The 18287-nt window shown below is 39.0% G+C and overlaps 1 protein-coding gene across 1 annotated transcript; it reads right to left on the bottom strand.

Annotated features, from left to right (window-relative positions):
• Positions 1 to 6258: 6258 nt before the first annotated feature.
• Positions 6259 to 14165, bottom strand: LOC134162676 (sulfotransferase 6B1-like). Its single transcript, XM_062616858.1, has 6 exons — positions 13947 to 14165; positions 13005 to 13189; positions 12090 to 12216; positions 9712 to 9806; positions 8477 to 8663; positions 6259 to 6395 (listed from the first exon to the last, which is right to left on the bottom strand). Exons 1-6 carry the CDS (start codon positions 14089 to 14091, stop codon positions 6277 to 6279), a joined length of 858 nt encoding a protein of 285 aa, XP_062472842.1. The 5' UTR covers positions 14092 to 14165; the 3' UTR covers positions 6259 to 6276.
• Between the last annotated feature and the right edge of the window lie 4122 nt (positions 14166 to 18287).

The raw sequence follows: 18287 nt of genomic DNA, 5'->3' as shown, positions 1-18287 counted from the left end.
ATTTTAGGAATTAAGAGCACAAAGATAAAAAAGGATAAAAGTAATTATTCCACTGTATAAGTCAGTGATTTACATGTATCTTAAACACTGTGTTTTGTTTCATGCACGTTAAAGAGGTTGTAGTACTCAAATGGTTTGTGGGAGGATAAAATGGATGACGAAGGAATCGGGTTCAGTGTGAGCGACAACCAGGTAAGAATTCTTCAATTTGGAAGAAGGAGGGCTGCAGGGAGTTGTGTTAGATGTCTAACAGGGAAAGACTGCCGAACAAACTAGCAGAGACCAACAGCATATGCCTAAGGAATATGAATTTATTGTGTTGTGTTAGGCAGTGCTTTCCAGTTTTCCTGTGGCCTCAAAACGTTTGCAGCTCAGGAATTTCCATAGCTGGACATGGCTTATGGACATTTAATAAATGTCTGTAAGCATACTTAAAATGGCCTTTGGCCATGTGTTCCATGAATCTGACACTTGATAGGATTCCTCTGGTTCTGAGCCTTGGTTTCTTCCTCCTCTTACTCGTACAGGAAATACCCAAGTGAATTTTTAGCCTTATTTCAGAATATACATTCTAAAACGCTCATTCTAAAATGTCAGTGTGTAGCTCTGACACAGCGTGGATCAGGACATGGCATTGCTATTGCCAATAGGAATTAATCCTTTAATCCTCAAAACTCACTGTAAATAAGGCAGAAGTACACACACAGAACTGTGTAAAAGCGCATGACATAAGCTGAATTAACATCTGTTGTTCATAGATACTAATGGTAAATTGTTCATGAAGTTCTTGGACAAAACGTAATTGGATGTTGGGAGAATATTCAGGAAAATACCACGTTTGTCCTGTTTGCTCACATACTCTTGCAGACAAGTTCCTGAGCTAAATTGATGTATATCTGAGCTAACACGGCCATTTTTGTCTTAAATGTGGATATAGTCTCTTCAGGGGTGTAACTTCTACCTAAGGCTGTAGTTGCACAAGGTTTTATTGCCTGTACAGTCTACATAAGAGTGTGGCTGGTTTTGTTCTCACACCTTTTTTTCCTAGTTACATCTTGTCCTCAGCAGCACAGTCTCAAGTTGGAAGGGGATGTGTCATCAGTCACTGATCTTTCTGATCAATGATGCCCTTCCTAAGTGTTGTGATTGATTTGGTGAAGCCCAATCTAAAAAACTGAAGAATGGGATGAAATAATTGACTTAGACAAATATAAAACACTCCAATTAATCTGACTTAATGAGCTTACTTCAGAATGTTTTTCATGATCTGTCTTTGGATTCATTCAATTTTATGAATTCTGCCATTTGTTGATATCTTTTGTGCACTCTCACTGTAAAACATCTGTGGGCTGTCTGCAAGCCATACTGCTTTTTACTTCTTATTCTTGCATGCTTCATACCCTGCTAGGTTTTTACTAAATGACTTTGAGCACCTTGCAGTTAGGAAGTGCATAGCAATGTCGAGAACAAGCTAACAGGATCTGTGCCTTGCAGTGCATCTGTACTGATGCCCCTGCCGAGAAGCAGGGGAGCTAACCTCTGGGCTGCTTCAGTTAAGGTACTGTCATCGGTGTCTGGGTTTGGATAGCACAGAGATACATGAGCTAGCTCTTACTGCATTTCATTCACCTGCTAATGAAGTCATGCTGTACCTTTTGTTTTTAATTATTATTATTATAATATAGGTAAATCCTTAATTTAGCCAGCAGGCAATGCTGCAGACTAATTAATTCCTCCTCCCTCTTAAGTAGCTAGGCAACTAACTGCAGTTTTTGCAGCACAGTGACACCTACCTGGCTGTTGGGTTAGGTCTAAGTAGTTTACCAAGGTCACAAATGACAGAGTACAACAAACCACTTTTATCCTTTGTTTTAGTGAAAGGTCCTGCAGGCAGAAAAGGAAAATCTGATTTTATTAATCCTCAGTATTTATATTTATTTATATGGGAGTGCCATCATCTGTCCCATTGTCCTGTCTCTACTGTGGCTGCTGGTAGATTCTGAGTGGTGCGGATTGGTCATTCCAGGGTAAAGTCTTGCAGACACAGGCAGTCAGAAATGAAAGAGTTCATAAGCAGGCTGTGCATCAGGACTGTCCCTAGGTACACAGACACAGACCTGCTCCCCCCAAACCTGTGTCTGATTCCCTTTAGAGTGCTGTTTTTGAGCATCCTGCAAAAATGAATTCCTAGTTCTTGTGCAGAGCTTTGTGGTTAAAATACTGCAGTCAATAGATGTCAGTGAAGAGCAAGCATTTCTGTTCCTTTCAGAGGCAGCTCTGCTCCCCTTTTACTGGCAGAAAGCCTGAGCGGCTGCGAAGCCCACACCAGAGTGGACATGTCTGGTGCCTTGGGATTGCAGCTGTTTCCAAGGTAGCTGCTTCCAAGGCAGCTGCTTCTCTGCTTAGCATTGGCCTGTGAGACCAGTTTGGAAAAAGGACAGAAGGAGGCACAGCAACGTAAGTTCTGACTTCATGTTTTTATGTTGCTGGGATTTTCACTGAAGCAGCTGTAGGGAGCTCCTGCTGGTTCCCTGCTGGGGCCATGAGGTGCCGCCGCTCCTCACTGCTTGGCCAAGGAGAAGACTCTTCCATGGGAGCCCAGGAAGGGCAATGTCTCACCACACACGTGCTATCCCTGCCCGTTCTTTCCTACAGTATAGTCTCTGTGGTATGCAGGATGGGCAAACAGATACAGGAAAAGGGGAGGACTGTCTCCAAGTTAGTAGAGAAGCTGCTGCAGAATTGTGTCTTATGGTTGCAGGTCCCTTGAAAAAGGGTGGGTTGTCGTCACCTGTGAAGCTGGAACTGGTAGCAGAGTGACACAGCCATTCAGTTTTTTCCCCTTTCTGAACACGATCTTTCAGCGATTGTCCTCACCACCATGCTCAGCCCTTTCTGCCAGGCTTGATTTCTTCTGCCCCATCCCCACTGGTCTTTGCAGCAGGAGCATCCTTGGCTCTTTGTCTGTGATCTGTGACTTTCATCAGCTGGTCATGAAGCAATCCCCTGGAAATTCCTTCTGTTCCTCCATGTTTATTTTTCCAACTGACAGATGATTACACATAAACCCTTGTCTTGATCCCCTGAGCATCTCTGCTTTACTTAGACCCAGTGTAGAAACCCACCAATTGATCTGCCTTGAGTTTTCTCTGTTTTCCTATGACTTATGGTTTCAAAGATTACCAGATCTGACTCAGATTCCTTCCCCCACCTGCTTTCCCCCCCTCATTTCTCCAGACTCACTTGCATCATCTACAAGGCACAAGAAGCTATTCAGAGAGATTTATTTTTTTTTCTTCACCAGTCATTGTTTTCCTCCAAGAAACTGCTTTAGGTATCAAACTTACTGTACTAGAACTAGTGTAACTTTAAGTCAGGTCACTAGGATGTTTATCTGAGCGCCTTTTCTTCTTCGAGAGCCACTTCAGAAGCTAGTTGTGTGCTGTTTTCAGGAAAAAGATCCTTGAAGCAAGGCCTGAGATTCACATGTTCCTCTCACAGGAGTTCTGGCTCTCCAAATGGTCTTGCTCTCTTTTTGATCTGACCTGAAGGCCAGGTAAGCCTGGGTAGCAAGCAAATCAGGCTAACTTCAACAAGGGGTGGTTAGAAGCCTCTTGTCTCAGCTCTGATGGCATAAATATTTAATGCTGTCTTCTCTAATTAAATCTGTCTTTAGAAGAGCCCTTAATCAGGAAGAAGGAATATATTACCCAAATAGTAAAGCAGTATTGTAGCCATTTACATGTAATAGAGATTGCACAGGGCTTTGTTTCTTCCAAACCTACTGTTGCTGTGGTCTAGGTACATTTTGGACCAATATTTTTATATTTTGTAGGATTGAAATATCCCTCTCTCCAAAACTTTTAACTGCCATAGGAAAAAAAAAGGAAAAATGAGAGGGGAAAAGTCATTTTTACATCTTACTGTGGAAGTTTTGAATTTTTTTAACATCTCTGTGACCTGTCAAAATGACCTGTGGAGCCAGACTGACAATTCTTTGAAAAGTTCGGTTTGAATCCCTATACTACAGTCATGGGAAGGGGAGGGGGAGTAGCAGCACAGTGGGGAGAGCAAGAGAAAAGAGGATGAAAGAAATGGTAAGTGTGGCAACTGCTGGGAGACCCCCATCCTTTAGTAACAGTACCCAGCCTAGCTTTCTGGACATCTGATGTAGGCATGTTTTGCTATGCTGTCCTCAGCTGTGCCAGCGCTTAGCATGAACCTGCTACCCTGTAGCTGTACTAGCAGAAGCTGCTTTCTTTCTATTACACACTGCAAATAGTTGCTGTGCTCTACCTCAGGTGTGGCTGCATTGCGTAAAGCGTGAGGAAAGCTGTATTTGGAGATTAAAAGTGCTGTAAGAGTACGAATTACTGAGAGGATCTTTATTTTGAAAGTACATTTAACTCTGCAGTGCAGTGCTAGAGGTCCCACAGCTGGCAAAGCACTCGCTACTTTATATTCTAATGCTATCTCTTCAGCCAGTTCAGGACTATATGCTTTAACCTTTGATGCACATGGAACGTCCTCACCCTGTCCCTTCACACATGGTTTCATATGGTGAATATATACACTGCTGCTGGTTTTCTTAACACAGTTAATAAACTTGCTTGCAAACTTTGTTTGCCCAAGGATCCTTGGGCTTTTTTCCATACTGAAAGGGCTAGAAAAAAGTCTTTAAGTAAAAAGTCCAAGCATCGTCATTAGCTGATCTCTTGCCACTTACTAATAGTGTTAGAATGGCACCTGAAAGGAAGGTAATGGTGGTCCATGGCATTTTAGTGGGAGAAAATATGACTTTAGTGTCAGAATTGCATAGCACACAAACAAACTTCCGGTTTCCAAATGAGCATTTGCATAAAACAGTGCTCAGGGCAGCATCTTGCTTGGATTGTGTTGAATTGGTAATTGTCAAGGGACTGCAGTTGAACCGGCTTTTTTCTCACCGATTTCTTCAGCACATAACTTCTGTATCATTTGTGAAGATGGCACAAAATCAGTAGGTCAGCTTGCACAAGCAAGGTATGAAATAAGAGGGCTGTGTGGCAAGTGTGAAATGTGTGGCTAGAGAAGGCTTTAGTGTTTCTCTGTAAATAAGGCCATACCTTATTTACCTCAGAAACAGAGGACAAAGCTTGTTTTACTGATGTGTACCTTCAGAGCACACAAGAGTCAGAGTAATCATGCTTGTCTGCACGAGTTTCTTTTTAAACAGCTTTTGCTATGTTTTTTCTGTCTGATGGTGCCTTGGGATTGCATGGTTGGGGAGATCTAGTTTGGGGAGAAGCGTCTTTAAAGCCAGCCAACAAAGCAAATCGAAGGTGAGGACAGAAAATGTATCATGGAATAAACCAGAAGAAAAATCCTTTCTGGGTTCCTAGAGCAGGCCCTCAGATATGAACACAGACAACTGATTCTTGGAAAATCTGTCTTATCAGGGCAGGGTAAATAAGTAAGTCATGTTCTGATTAAACTGTCTCTCACAGTGGAACTGTTGAGTTCTGTTGCACAAGGACTGTGAAGTAAAATGCTTCCTATCAAAACACTGGAAACAAGCATTTTGCAGGAAGAAAGTCAAATGGAAAAAAAAAACATGTTTGTAGTTCCTCAACATATGGTGCAGAAGTTTACATAGAGTTATATTAGTTGCATTTAAAACACAAGCACTATACAGTACTTAACCCAGAAATGTTACATCAAATAACTACATGTTATATATATAAAAAAGACATTTAAAAGACATTTTATAAACAAACTTCACTTCAGATTATCAAATGTAAAGCCGCAGTTTTCAACTTCAGTATCAATAACAGTCTGATAAAATAGGCACTTTCCAAATCATGATAGATCAAGAAGGGAACAGGGCCGGGCTCAAATCTTTGGTCATTTTCTTATGATGTGGGTTTAGACTTTTCATATATTCACGTTCTTATGGGTTTCGTTTTATGTTTTCTTTTCTTAACATCTTACATAAAATTCCTTAATTATATCTAAGACATTCATTCATATCCCTCTAGAGGAAAAAATAAATAAATTATAAGGTAGTTTTGGTTGTAGGAAAAACGAGTCTGACTCCTGACTCTGTAAAACTTTATACATCTGCCCACTGAAAACTGAGTTCAACTCTGGCAGTGTCAGAATTTTCCTGTCCCCAAAATCTCATGTTTACAATCCCTTCTACTGGGAGGCTTATAAACTGAGTGGGAGCCCCCATTCAGAATTTCCCACAAATTGCTCTGTGTTTGTTGATAACTGGATATTGTTCTTCACATGCAGTCAAAATTCATAGGTGAGACTTTTTGCCATTTTGCTGAGCTTCATTTTCTCATTAAATATCTCCTCAAACCTTCGATTCTGTTTTGGAGTGAAATGGTTCTTCCAATCACCAACAGTGCCTAGGAGAGCAGGAGCAGAAAAAGAGCAGTAAGATTAGCAATATATAGTGCAGAAAATTATTTAAATGCAGCCCAGTTTGGTTAATGTCGCTGTTGGCACAAATTGTTAATATATTATTAACCACAGTCTCTGTTGTAGGTCATGATCATAAGTAATTGTTTTATTGGTCTGGTGGAACTCTGAAGGAAGCAGCTGGTTCATCATCCATAAAGGCTGTTAACTCTCAGTCCCATACTTGGCTAGTGCCAACAACTAAGTGGTACATGAAGAGCAGCAGGTTTCCTAGATGGATTAGAGCTCTTGGTCATCTCAGCAGAGGCATCTTCTGCACCTGAGATGTATGCAGTTAAAGGTCTGCTTTGGCTCTTTCACAGGCAGTAGAGGAAATGATTACTTCCTTTTGAAGCCCATCTCATCCTACTCAATGTTTAAAACTCATCAAATGAATGGTGCCCCAGTAGCAGCCATATGTCTCCATTGGCTAAAGAAGACTCCTAAAAAAGGAGCCCAGAATGACTTGATAGATGAATCCCACCCTCACACCCACTCGTAGCCTCTAAGGCTTTCTACAGAAGAGATGTCCCACTACGTAAGGGGGCAGTTAGGTGTTTCTGGGTGACCACGCACACTCATGCTCAGTAAAGTGTTTCAACTGTTACCCAGTTTCAGCAAACAGGAAATTGTTTATTAAACTGACATATTTGCATGAGACAATGTGTACAATGCATCCTCTAAAGACCCTGCATCCTGGGGAGATTCTGACTGGAGACTAAAGGAGATTTTTTTCACCATGCGAACAATCAGCTATAGGAATAATCTCCTCAGGGAAGAGGTGGATTCTCCAAAGTTGGACACTTTCAAGACTTGGCTGAACAGGGTGCTGGGACATCTAGCCTAGGTCATACTTTGCCAAGAAAGGTTGGACCAGAGGATCCCTGAGGTCCCTTCCAACCAGGGATTTTATGACTCCATGATTCTGCAATCCCAAAACTGCTAACTAAAATAGCATTCTGGACAGCAGAGACAAGAAAAGAGAGTCTGAAGAAAAATGTGCATGTATAAATCTTCTGTAAACTGTCTGCAACTAGCTAAACCCCTGGGATTTGCATAGGAACTACTTGGAAGTGAAACTGTTGGTGTTTTTAAAAATTTTCAACATGCTTCTGTCAAAGTTCACTGACTTAGAAAAGTGTATCTGAAGGTTTTGTTTGTTTTTTGCTGAGAGATTGTATTTTGGCATTTGCTTTAGCTCTGATAAAAACAGTCTGAATTAGTGAAATGTAAAAAAAAGCATTTCCCTATTTATTAATTGAAACATCTCTTGGTTTTAAACTATCAATTATTGTTCAAAAATTAACTAAGTAAAAATAATCAAACCCAACTAAACATGATGGTTTGATCTACTTATTTAAATCTGAGGAAGAAAACAGCAAGAAAACAGCTCCTGCGGGTATTTTAAAGTCCCATCTGAGCTAAGCACTGTTCAAGATTTTACCACAGATTCCAGCTTGGCCAGGGTCTGAAGGCTACCTGTGAGGCCATCAAGTGATTGAGTCATCCCCTCTTTTGTTGTTGTCATTGTCAGCATATTCCTTTTTCAATATGCTTTTTCCTACATTTCAATAAGATAAGAGATAGTATGGAGGATAAAGGTTACAGGCAGTCTCCTTTGGAAGGAATGTGTCTAGCTTGTTCTAAAACAAAGTGACCTTTGCAGGTGATATCAGACGAGACACGTTGTAAAAGACTGAAGTGGTCAAATTTTAGATAAAAAAAAAAACAAAAAAAAAAACAGAATAATGCTTTGTGAATCTTTTCTTTTAGCATAAAAGCTCCCACGGAGCAATATTAGTCAGACTGTTTTTCAGACTCCCCCATGCTTCCTTAGCATAAGTCTGCGTTTGCGACCAGAGAACTTAGAAAGAAAGTAAATTTTAAAATGGCTTCCAACTGAAGGATCTTGTCACTGCTTTCTGGGGCTGATTCAAAACATCACTACAGTGCAGGAAAGATCTGGACTGAGACCTCTGCCTGGATTCCCACTCCTTCTTCTGTGTTGAGCCCATCCAAAGGAACTCACCTTTTCGGAAAATTAGCTTCCTGTTGGATGTCAGTGCACAAACAGTGTGATTGGGATTGCTGTTCTCCTTTTCTGTGTCTCTTTTCATCTCTGAGAATGAGGACTTCTTGCAGATGTCTTGGATATCATCATCACTGATGTTTAAACCCAGGAACAAAATTATGTCCTTTACAACCTTAGGGAGATCCTGAGACACAAGAAAAATGAAGCTTTTATATTTCTGACCTGATTATCAGGCTTCTAGTTGATACAAAAGTGATTCTTTTTATTACCTACCAAGTTTATCACACATTTATTTGCTTGCAAGCAAAGCTAAAGATGTTATTGGACTGTGTAGATGATGAGTGCAGTAAACTTGATTCCCCTCTTACCCATACTCCCCAAAATGAGTAAATACTAAGTATGTGATATCAAACACAGTTAGTTACATTGTCAGTTTTACTCCCAGTGCAGGTAAAGTGTCCTCCTGTCTCTCAGATTTATTTCATTGTGAGTAGAGAAATTGTTTAAGCTCAGCTTCTGTGTAAATAGCTTGTTTAATTGGAGGCGCTATATCTGCAGATCCAACTGGTTTATTTATATACCTTAGTGGATTCCCTCCCTCTCCCTTCCGCCCTCCTAAAAAAGGAACAAAGCTATGTTAATAGAAACACCAGAAAGTGTTTTCTATACACCCAAAAATTCATTCTATGGAAGCTAAAGTTTGCTGGCATTTGTCTTTTTTAAAGAATAACAAAGCAGTTTCTGCATAATAATCTTTCATCAAAATCTTCTTCCTACCTCTTAAGCCTCTGCTTTTCTAGTATATAGGGAGCACAATTACCACTGACCATAAGTAGTTCTGTTGTCTTACATTACTTTATGAAAATGTCACCCGAAATGTCAGGTATAGCAGGTTAATGTGTAGCCCTCAACAGATGTCCTTGGGTGATCTTTCCATAGGAGCAAGAACAAGGAATTTGAAATTCTTTCTGTAGCTTGGGGAAAACAGTGCAATATATGTCCCACTCCTACATCTATGAAATGCAGCTCTCATAGGATTTGATATTTATATAACTTCTGCAGTCAAAATTAGTTCACTAATATAAAGTTCTGTGCAAATAGAAGATATGCCCAAAGACATGCATTCACATTTTCCTTCTTTCTCTTTTTTCATTATAATTTGCTCTTTGATATTTTAATGATGTTAATTTACAAGTAATGCATCCTGAAATAAGAGCAGAGAGGATATTTACCTTCTTCATGTCTTCATAGAATAAAAACAGGATGTTTTTGTCATTTTCATGTTCTTCCCAACTTAGGAAATGATCAAACCAGGATCCACAGACAACTGAAAAGAAAACACGTGTAGAAGAGTTTCATATAAATTTTATTCATATATAACTCTGATGGTATCTCACACATTTAGGGGAATGACCCCTTCATAATATATACCCTGTATTCCTCTAAACCAGATTGCATTCTCTTTGTGAAGTGACTTAAGCTTACCATTCTTGTTTGAATACTTTTTCATATTAAAGATGCAGATACTATTTTGAGATATGATTCTGTAGTGGGAACAGGCTCCAAATCTAAGAAAAGGCCAGTAATGAGGGAAGATATATTAACCTAATCAGATCTGAGCATCTCAGCAAATGTCTCTATGACTGGGGTCACAGCTAGAAATATGATCACTTCACTAGGCAATGAAATAAGGAGTCTGTTAAATGGAGCATGCTTTTGTTAGCTGTTTTGTCCCAGCAGGGGAGAATCTGTATTATTTTTAAACATCAAAGAATTATGTAAAGAAGTTATGCAAATACATCATTCAGCTAATGGCATAGATACCTTACAGTTTTACAACTGACTCATGGTCCTTGTTTTGTCTGAATATTCCTTTTCCGAAGGCATAGGAGGACAGCTAAATTTCAGCTTTCTTTTAAAAAACAAAGTTCTGACCCTTCTGCTTGAAAGAGAAGATGGACTGCATTGAAAGCTGAGTTGAAAGCCTCTTGTAGGGTGACGTGAAGAGGCCTGGACAGAGCAATCACAGCTAGCATTCTTGAGAACTGTGACTCTGCTTTATAACTACCACTAGAAAAATATAATATTGTAAGGGACAGTTTGCAGTTGCAAACTGTGAGTTATAATTAAGTATTTTGCTGAATACTCCAGTGCGTAGACCTCTCCTGCATATAAAGTACTGTTTAATTGCAAATCACATGTGCTCCACAGTATGCAATTAAACCATGCTCTCCTGGTCAACCACACTGTGGTCAACAATAGTGTAGAATAGTGCTGTTGGCTTCAGGGGTACAGCACGCAGCCTCGGAGACTCCAGGGACAGCATCATAGTTGTCACTGTTTGTCCTCACCCTTGTTCTGAACTGAGATTAACTTTGCAAGAGTACTAGAGGATCTGAATGACCTTAATATGTTTCTATCAGGAGCAAAGCCAACAGCTCTGTATCACCTCATACGTAAATTTCTGTTGTAACCAGCATAGTTACCTTTTTATGCCGTATGTAAGGACACAGGAAATAGAAGGTGGCTACTAATTTACAGATAAATTACAGATTAATATAATCCTCTTGTATGTTTTTCACTATCATATGTTGAGAGTTGATACTAAACAAGCCAAGATACTGCACATCACTGAAGGATGTGCATTAGGGCTGCCCTGAACTAGGAACACAATATCTGAGCCAAAGTTTATGCAGGGCAGTAGGTAGATTGACTTCTGGAGCTCTAATGTTGATGATTGCAATGGCACTTTTCTCTCAAAGTTTTCAAGCCAATCTGTCATTGTTGCTGTTATCTTCACTATGGTTGTCTAGGAGGAACATGTCCTCAAAGAAGTCATAAAGCACTAAAAATGGGAGTGAATAAGTGCAATATGGTCCTGTTGTCAGTTTCCATGCCTGAATGGCCACTCGTAAAAATCTTACTCATGTCCTTGGTCTTTGGACCCCGCTATTAAGACAGCACATCAGAGCGTGTGCAGCTGGGCTTTCTGAAACCATCTAGACTTCCTTTGAAGGTGCAATAAAGGCTGTCTTCAAGACTGGAGAAGGCACTAGACCTGAAAGCATAGCTCTCAGTGCAGCCTGGGGATGGTCTCCCCATGTGCCCCATTGCCCACACTTTAACATTGCAGAGGAGCTGTATACGCACATCTCCTGTTTCACAGTTTAAACATGAACTCTTGACGGGAAGCAGCCTGTTACTGTGGTTCACAAGACAAGGTTGAAAATGTTTTAACACAGGCAAATCCACATCAGAATCAGCAAATTGTCAGGGATTTCAGAGCGTTTGTGGGAAGAAATAAAACCAGTATCTTGTCCGGGTTTTCAAGCAGATATGTCAGAGGACAGCAAAACCCTGCAAAGAGCAGTTGTGCTGAAATAAGGTGGCCACTTATTAAAATGTCTCCTTGCAGAGCTGAGGATAGTATCTTACTATTTGTTCTTGTTTAGTTTGGCATTCGAATTCATCCTGAAAAAGACCCAACAGCTAAAGATGTATGAAGAAGGAGTTCAATAGGGTGTTTTCACATAGTACATATTTCTTGATTCTTCCTGTGCATAATAAGCTAATGTAAACTGCAAGCAGAAAATGTAACATTTATCCTTACCATCTCCTTTTAAGAACAAATCAAAGAAGGCAGTCCAGGTGTCTATAGTGGGAAGGTTTGGGTTATCTCTGTAGTAATGATACATGGAAACTGCAGTATCTTTTGGATTTCTGCTGATGTAGATCATCTGTAAATGAAGATGATACAGGTATTAATGATAATACCTGTGTTCATTTTACCTCATGAGTCAGTATGCTAACTAACACATGAAACCAATATCTAATTAACATTCACAGGACTGCTGCAAAACATAAATTTTGACATTTCATTCAAACTAGCTGTGTCCTAAAAGTCTGGATCTCAGTAATCCTGAAATTCTGAACTTCCAATATAAAATCTGAGACCCAGAGCTTATTTTTTAAAGGTCTCCCACCTTAGTATAGGAGGAACTCAGAACTGTGATCTGAATCTGCTTCCCACATTTCAGTTCTCCGTTTGCCCCATAGATATTTACAAAAAAGTCTTTGCAAATCTTCAAGAGGAGGGGCAGAGTATGTTCACTCACAGAACAGACCATAATTACTCAAGAGAACTATTTTCTAAGCCACTCCTCCAGTGAAACAGGGCCATGAGAACACCCCTCCCACATCCCCCCCATCCTTAATAATATATTTCTGACTGAAAGATGTTGATGTTCTATTATTTTTTTGGTGCCTGGTATACAAATCACCCCATGGGAGCAGTGAGGCAGGAGCAGAACACAGTCCCTAGCCCAGATCTCTGCTCATATTGCCTTTGGCAGTTGATCAGCTGTGTCTCCAAAATTCACAGCAAACCACTTCAGGAAACTGTAAATAATTCAAAAATTAATAAGGATTGTCCTGGTTTCAGCTGAGATAGACTTAATTTTCTTCCAAAATAGATTCCTAATAGACACTTAACACATCTTACTGCTTTTATGTCTTTTTGCCTTACCTTGCATTTTTTATTCTTAAAATTTGCAGGTAACATGTTGTAGTTTAAGTGAGTTGGAATGATTCTCTTTGATGAGAGTTTATTCAGCTCTTCTAGTTTGGAAATGTCTCCAAATTCAATGGGAGATGTTAGTGTAACTTGAGTACTGTAAAGCTTTGTTATAACTCCTGCAAGCCAGTGAGTGCCTGCAGAAAAGTAATTTTAAGGAAAAAACAAAGGAAAGAATATTTGTTACTGAGAAAACGTGGAAAATGCATTTTGAAAGAGCTTCCTAGTGCACAAGTAATACTTCTAATCCCCTAGCTTCAAGAAACTTTACATAGCTGAATCATCCCATTGACTCCAAACGTATGAATACTGGAAAAATTAGGGCTGTAGCTGTAGTACAGAGTAACTGTATGAGAAGTGTTCATGTTGGTACCAAACCAGTCTCATTAGAGAAATGCTTGTCAACTGGGACATGGTTGTGTTATTTTTGTTATTTATTTTATAGTTATCTGGGTTTTTTTCCTTATCATGTTTGGAAAGTACTGCTTGAGCTTCCTCTTTGGTATGTGCTTCTGCAATGAGGCAGGGAGAGAGGGAATAAGAAATGAATACATCTACAGCCAAGATCCATACAAATAACTTAATACGTCTTTTTTGCTCATAATTGTATGTAGAAAGTCCTTAGGAAAATCCTTCAAGTACAGATTTTGCTTACAAGAAAGAAATATTTATTTGCTTTCCAACATGAAAACACATGAAATTATTTTCAATTAAAGGATCAAATTTAAATAAATATCACTTTTTTTTTTTTTGTACTTGAACACTTACAAACAGAAAAATATATTCATATGCTCAGCCTTTCCTGTTTCATGTACACAGACATTTCCCCACTAGTTTAAGCAGAGAACAAATAATTGAGACTTTTTGCAATTAACATCTAAAAGTAGAACTTACCAGACTTGGGATAGGAAACCAAAAGGACATCGTCTTCTCTGGCATCAAAAGTATCCAAGGATTTTAAAAGTTCTGGAGAAGACCTGGTGGTAAAGGGAATCCCCTTAAACATGTGAATGAGTTCTGCTTCACTAGAGTTGGACATGTTTGCTTAAGTCTTGGATTCCTGCAAATCAGATAACAGTGAAATGAAGAGGATTTAAGAGTCACTTCTCAGTCAGATGGTCTGAAGTGACAAATTGAGACCAAGCAATAGAAACTTCGTGCTTATATACTTTGCTACGCGCCATAAAGTCATATCAGATATTGATTTTTCCAGGTAGTTGATAAAGGCAACTGAAGTATTAGAGGTAATTTGATAAATAACTGAAATGTTGTCATGGAAAAGTACGTCATTTGTTACCTCTCCAGATAAAATAATGAGTTGATAGTTAAAATGTATTAATTATGGTAAATTACTAGAATGAACATTATATGTTGCCTTAAAAGATGTTTAATATGATTATTCTATAAGTTATATCTTGCTGAAAGCTGTTTCAGCTTCTGAGGGAAAAGCTGCATCTTAAAATACTTTTTATGAATACAAAACCAATGTCTTATTTTATGTGAATAAATTTTTTTGTTTCATTTTAGCAAATACACAACAAATTGAATTTTCAAGAGTACAAATCAATTCCAAATGCTTGAATTCTGTGATGTTAAGGTACTAGATTTTTTAACATTTTAGAATTTCAGCCTGAGGCATCTTAAAAACAGAGGCATTTAGAGGCACAATCATTTTTTAAGCTGTCACTTGTGTCCATAACAGTAGTATAGACAACAAAAATCACAAATTTAAAATAGATATTTAACATTGGCTTGAGTTCTGCATGTTTCATGACTAGAAGTGGCTGAAGATTTTTTAATCTTTCAACAGAATATCATCAGATATTCAAAGTATTCATCAAAATAAGAATTGCTTGCAGGAAAGAGGCACTTCTCAATTAATTACCTGCTTTGAAATGTATTTTTGAAAAAAAAAAAAATTAAATCTGTGGAAAAATATCATTATTGGTTTCTGAAAGCTCCACTTCTGTCTAAAGTGATTTTAATGCACACTGGGAAATAAATAGCTCAGTTTTCAATCAAACCTTTTTTTTTTTTTTAAATCCTTAATATTTTCAATTTTCCTTTCAATGGCCACAAATTAATTTACTAATTTTTACATAATTTTCCTCAAATATCCACTGTCTTCACTGTTTGTATTGAAAACCTCCTACAATATATTCAGCTGGGGCCTTTCAATATCATCAGTGCAAATCTTGGTTTAAAATAGATCAAATTGCCTTCAAGAATTTCCCAAGTTTACCAAGGTCCAAGACCTTTTTTTTATCATAAATAATAACTTAGGTTTACCTAAGTACCTCCCATTACTGAAGGTACCTCTTATGACCCCTGGTAAAAAGTTAATGATTAGAGAAGCTCTTCCAAGGAACACCTGAGCAGTCAAAATTACAAGGAGTAAGGACAGTTACCAGCTTCTGTACTTGTCTTTTTCTAATTCAAGCTCCAGAAAAAACAGCAATATAGTATTGGTTCTCCCTCCCCTTTCTTTTCTTTGCTGTATTGCCAGCCTACCCGTCAAAAATAAGTGAATTCAGCAAGACCAGATCTCTTTGCCTTTGTTGCCTATAAAGTTGCTCTTAAACAGTTATTACCTGCAAAATGTGCCCTGTGCCATCAGTAAACTATGAGCTCCAGTTACGCAGGTCCAAGTGAGGATGAAAATCATAGAAAATATGATATGTTCCCTGTCATTAGGGATGAGAAGAGACTGGGGAGTCTTTCCAGGAGGTGATCAAGTGGGTCAGCGAGTGTACAAAAAATACAATGGGTACTAATGCTCTGGTAGGAGTTAGGCAATGTCTCAGTGGTGAGGAGCTCGAAGTTTTTCCCTTGCTCCTAGTCTGAAGACCTAAGCCATCTCTTTCTGTCTTAAGGTGTAAATCCTTAAAAATCTGTGCTCTTTAAAGAGATACCAGTTTGGTTACTACAGGTCTACAATGTATGCTTGGAGACTAAAGACACCTGTATCTTGTGTTATTCTGAACATCTGTATTAGTCTGAATACAGAGATTTCTAAGGTTAATTTTGTAGTCATCAGTTCAGCCAGATGCATTTAACGTAAGCTAATAAACCTGTATTACCGTGACATAGCAAAAATAATCTAATTGCAAAACGTGTTGCATATTTACTTTGGTTTTTCCATTACTTCCATTTCTCCTTCATTTCCTCCTGCATTCCTATTATGTTTGGCTCAGCACATTTGCCTAATCTAATCACTTGGACCTTAATTAATCATTCACAAATGAAATGGCTAAGGTGTAAAACAGAAGCAATACAGTAGCAAGGAAAATTCCCATTCTCTTATCTCAGTTGTTTTTATACTAGTTTCTCTTTTCAGCATGCATGTTAATCCAGGGGAATCAAACTGAAATTGGTCTTCCTGAAATGCTGCTTGAAAGTAGGGTGCATCCCTGCAAGTGTATGGTATCCTGAATTGCTGTGACTTAAGGAAAAGAAGGGTATTCGGCATCTTGCAGGAAAAAGTTGTTATAAAACTACACAAACATTAGCATTAAAAGTACATTATTATAGCTACATTATACAAAAAGAGCATGGGTTTAAAGAAATCCATGCCAAATCCTCCATCCAACTTTAATTTTCTCCTTTATTAGCATTTCAACACAGAATGTAGACTACAGCTGATACATTTTGAACCAGGTGAATATAGGCATGGCAAGCTAATACAGATGGATTCCTGTATCTGTTGCCTAGATCTCTGCCACAGGCTCTGAGGAGATTCTCCCAGAATCCTTGTTCTTGTCCTGGTCTCTGTCTCTGTCCCTGCTATAAGTACTGATGGCGTGTGTGCACATTTTACCAAGAGGCTTCACAGATACTGTCTAACAAGAGAGCAGTGTTAAACTTGGAGTTTGGAGTTTCTGTATGGTTTGATGAAAATACAGCTTGGTAACTGGATGCTGAGCCCCTGGGCTGCTTCAGTGATGCTGCTTCCTTCTGCCTCCACGTCTGACTTATATTCTCCCATATATACCCTTGTCTGTGTGAGTAACTTCTTTCTGTTGCTTTAAATGACTAAAAGAATTTGACTGTTCTGTTCCTGACTCTATCCTGTCACCTCCACTTCAGGCTCACCATCATCTTCTCTGCCTGATAAAAGACAATATCATGTACATCTCCTTCAATGGCAGGTTTCTCAATTGAGGCAAATCACAATACTGTTCCATCCCAACACATCTCAGGCTGCATGTACTAAAAGAAATAGTGACGTGAAAAATATGCAGATAAAGTCATATGTTACACAAGTCATAATTTGGATGTACATCCATAGAGTTCTGAAAGTTTTAGCCAGCTCTGTCAAGCATCAGATTTCTCATTTTCTGAAGTGTCCTAAAAGCCGTGAAACGTGAATCTTGTCATATTGATTAATTAATGGAGAGGTAAAACTAACAAGGCTGGTCGTACGGTTTTATTGCTCACATTCTCCAGCAGATGTACCAGTCACCTGAAATTAGTAAAGTTACATCCAGAAAGATTGTGCTTGTGCATCTATGTAAAATTTGTATGCAGGCTCTGCAACCATGACAAAGGAATGACAACTTTCAAGACTATTTTAGTGCAGAGTATCAAACACAGCTGCTGTTACGAAGTGTGCAAGACGGATCTCCAAGACTAAAGTTCAGCTAGGAAATCCACCATTACAGGTAAGCTGTGTAGTTCTTTCCACAGCTCCATACCTTCTTTTCCATACCTCCACAATGACCTGAACCCCACAGTCTTTTCTGTAGGGATCATGCCATCCAACCTTTGCTTTCCCATAATGCAGAATGACATACCTATTTATTTTAAAGTTACAATTTAGGTGTCTATTATAAGTTTATGGACAATGACTATTTAACAGAGACAGCCAGCAAAATGTTACATACAGAATGAGTGTTCAGACTGATCAGGAAGTTAGGGCACTTCAGTGCCTAAATGTCAACAGTTTAGTAACCTGACCTGTGCTACTATGTGGTACTAAAAAAGCCCCCGGTTGTAGGGTGGACATAGGGCTGTCCAAAACACATGAAGACTCAGATGACCTATACTAACTGTCCATCTGTGCACCCCAAGCTGCTCCCTGATATCAGGTAGCGTGACTTAGCCAAAACTGCTTCACTGGGATGGGCACTGGATTGCTCTACACTTCCAAAAGCAGTTCCGTACCTGATAGGCTTTCTTGCAGTGCCTGGACTCTTGCAGAGAAGCCTTCCTTCGTTGTTCCATAGGTCAATACTA

This window comes from Pezoporus occidentalis, unplaced genomic scaffold, assembly GCF_034315485.1.
Source record: "Pezoporus occidentalis ecotype Australia unplaced genomic scaffold, CSIRO_AGI_Poc_V1 ctg19, whole genome shotgun sequence".
NCBI classification, from domain to species: domain Eukaryota; kingdom Metazoa; phylum Chordata; class Aves; order Psittaciformes; family Psittacidae; genus Pezoporus; species Pezoporus occidentalis.
The sequence above is the reverse complement of the archived record's forward strand: the minus strand, read 5'-3'. Positions and strand labels throughout refer to the sequence as shown.

Bases quoted from the DNA above. Each gene is read 5' to 3' on its own strand.
- LOC134162676 (XM_062616858.1), bottom strand. From the start codon at position 14,091: ATGTCCAACTCTAGTGAAGCAGAACTCATTCACATGTTTAAGGGGATT. The intron at 12,217-13,004 runs GTAAGGCAAAAA...CTTCATTTACAG, and splicing joins TTAAGAATAAAAAATGCAAG to ATGATCTACATCAGCAGAAA. The intron at 6,396-8,476 runs GTGAGTTCCTTT...CTGCTCTCCTAG, and splicing joins GAAGCTAATTTTCCGAAAAG to GCACTGTTGGTGATTGGAAG.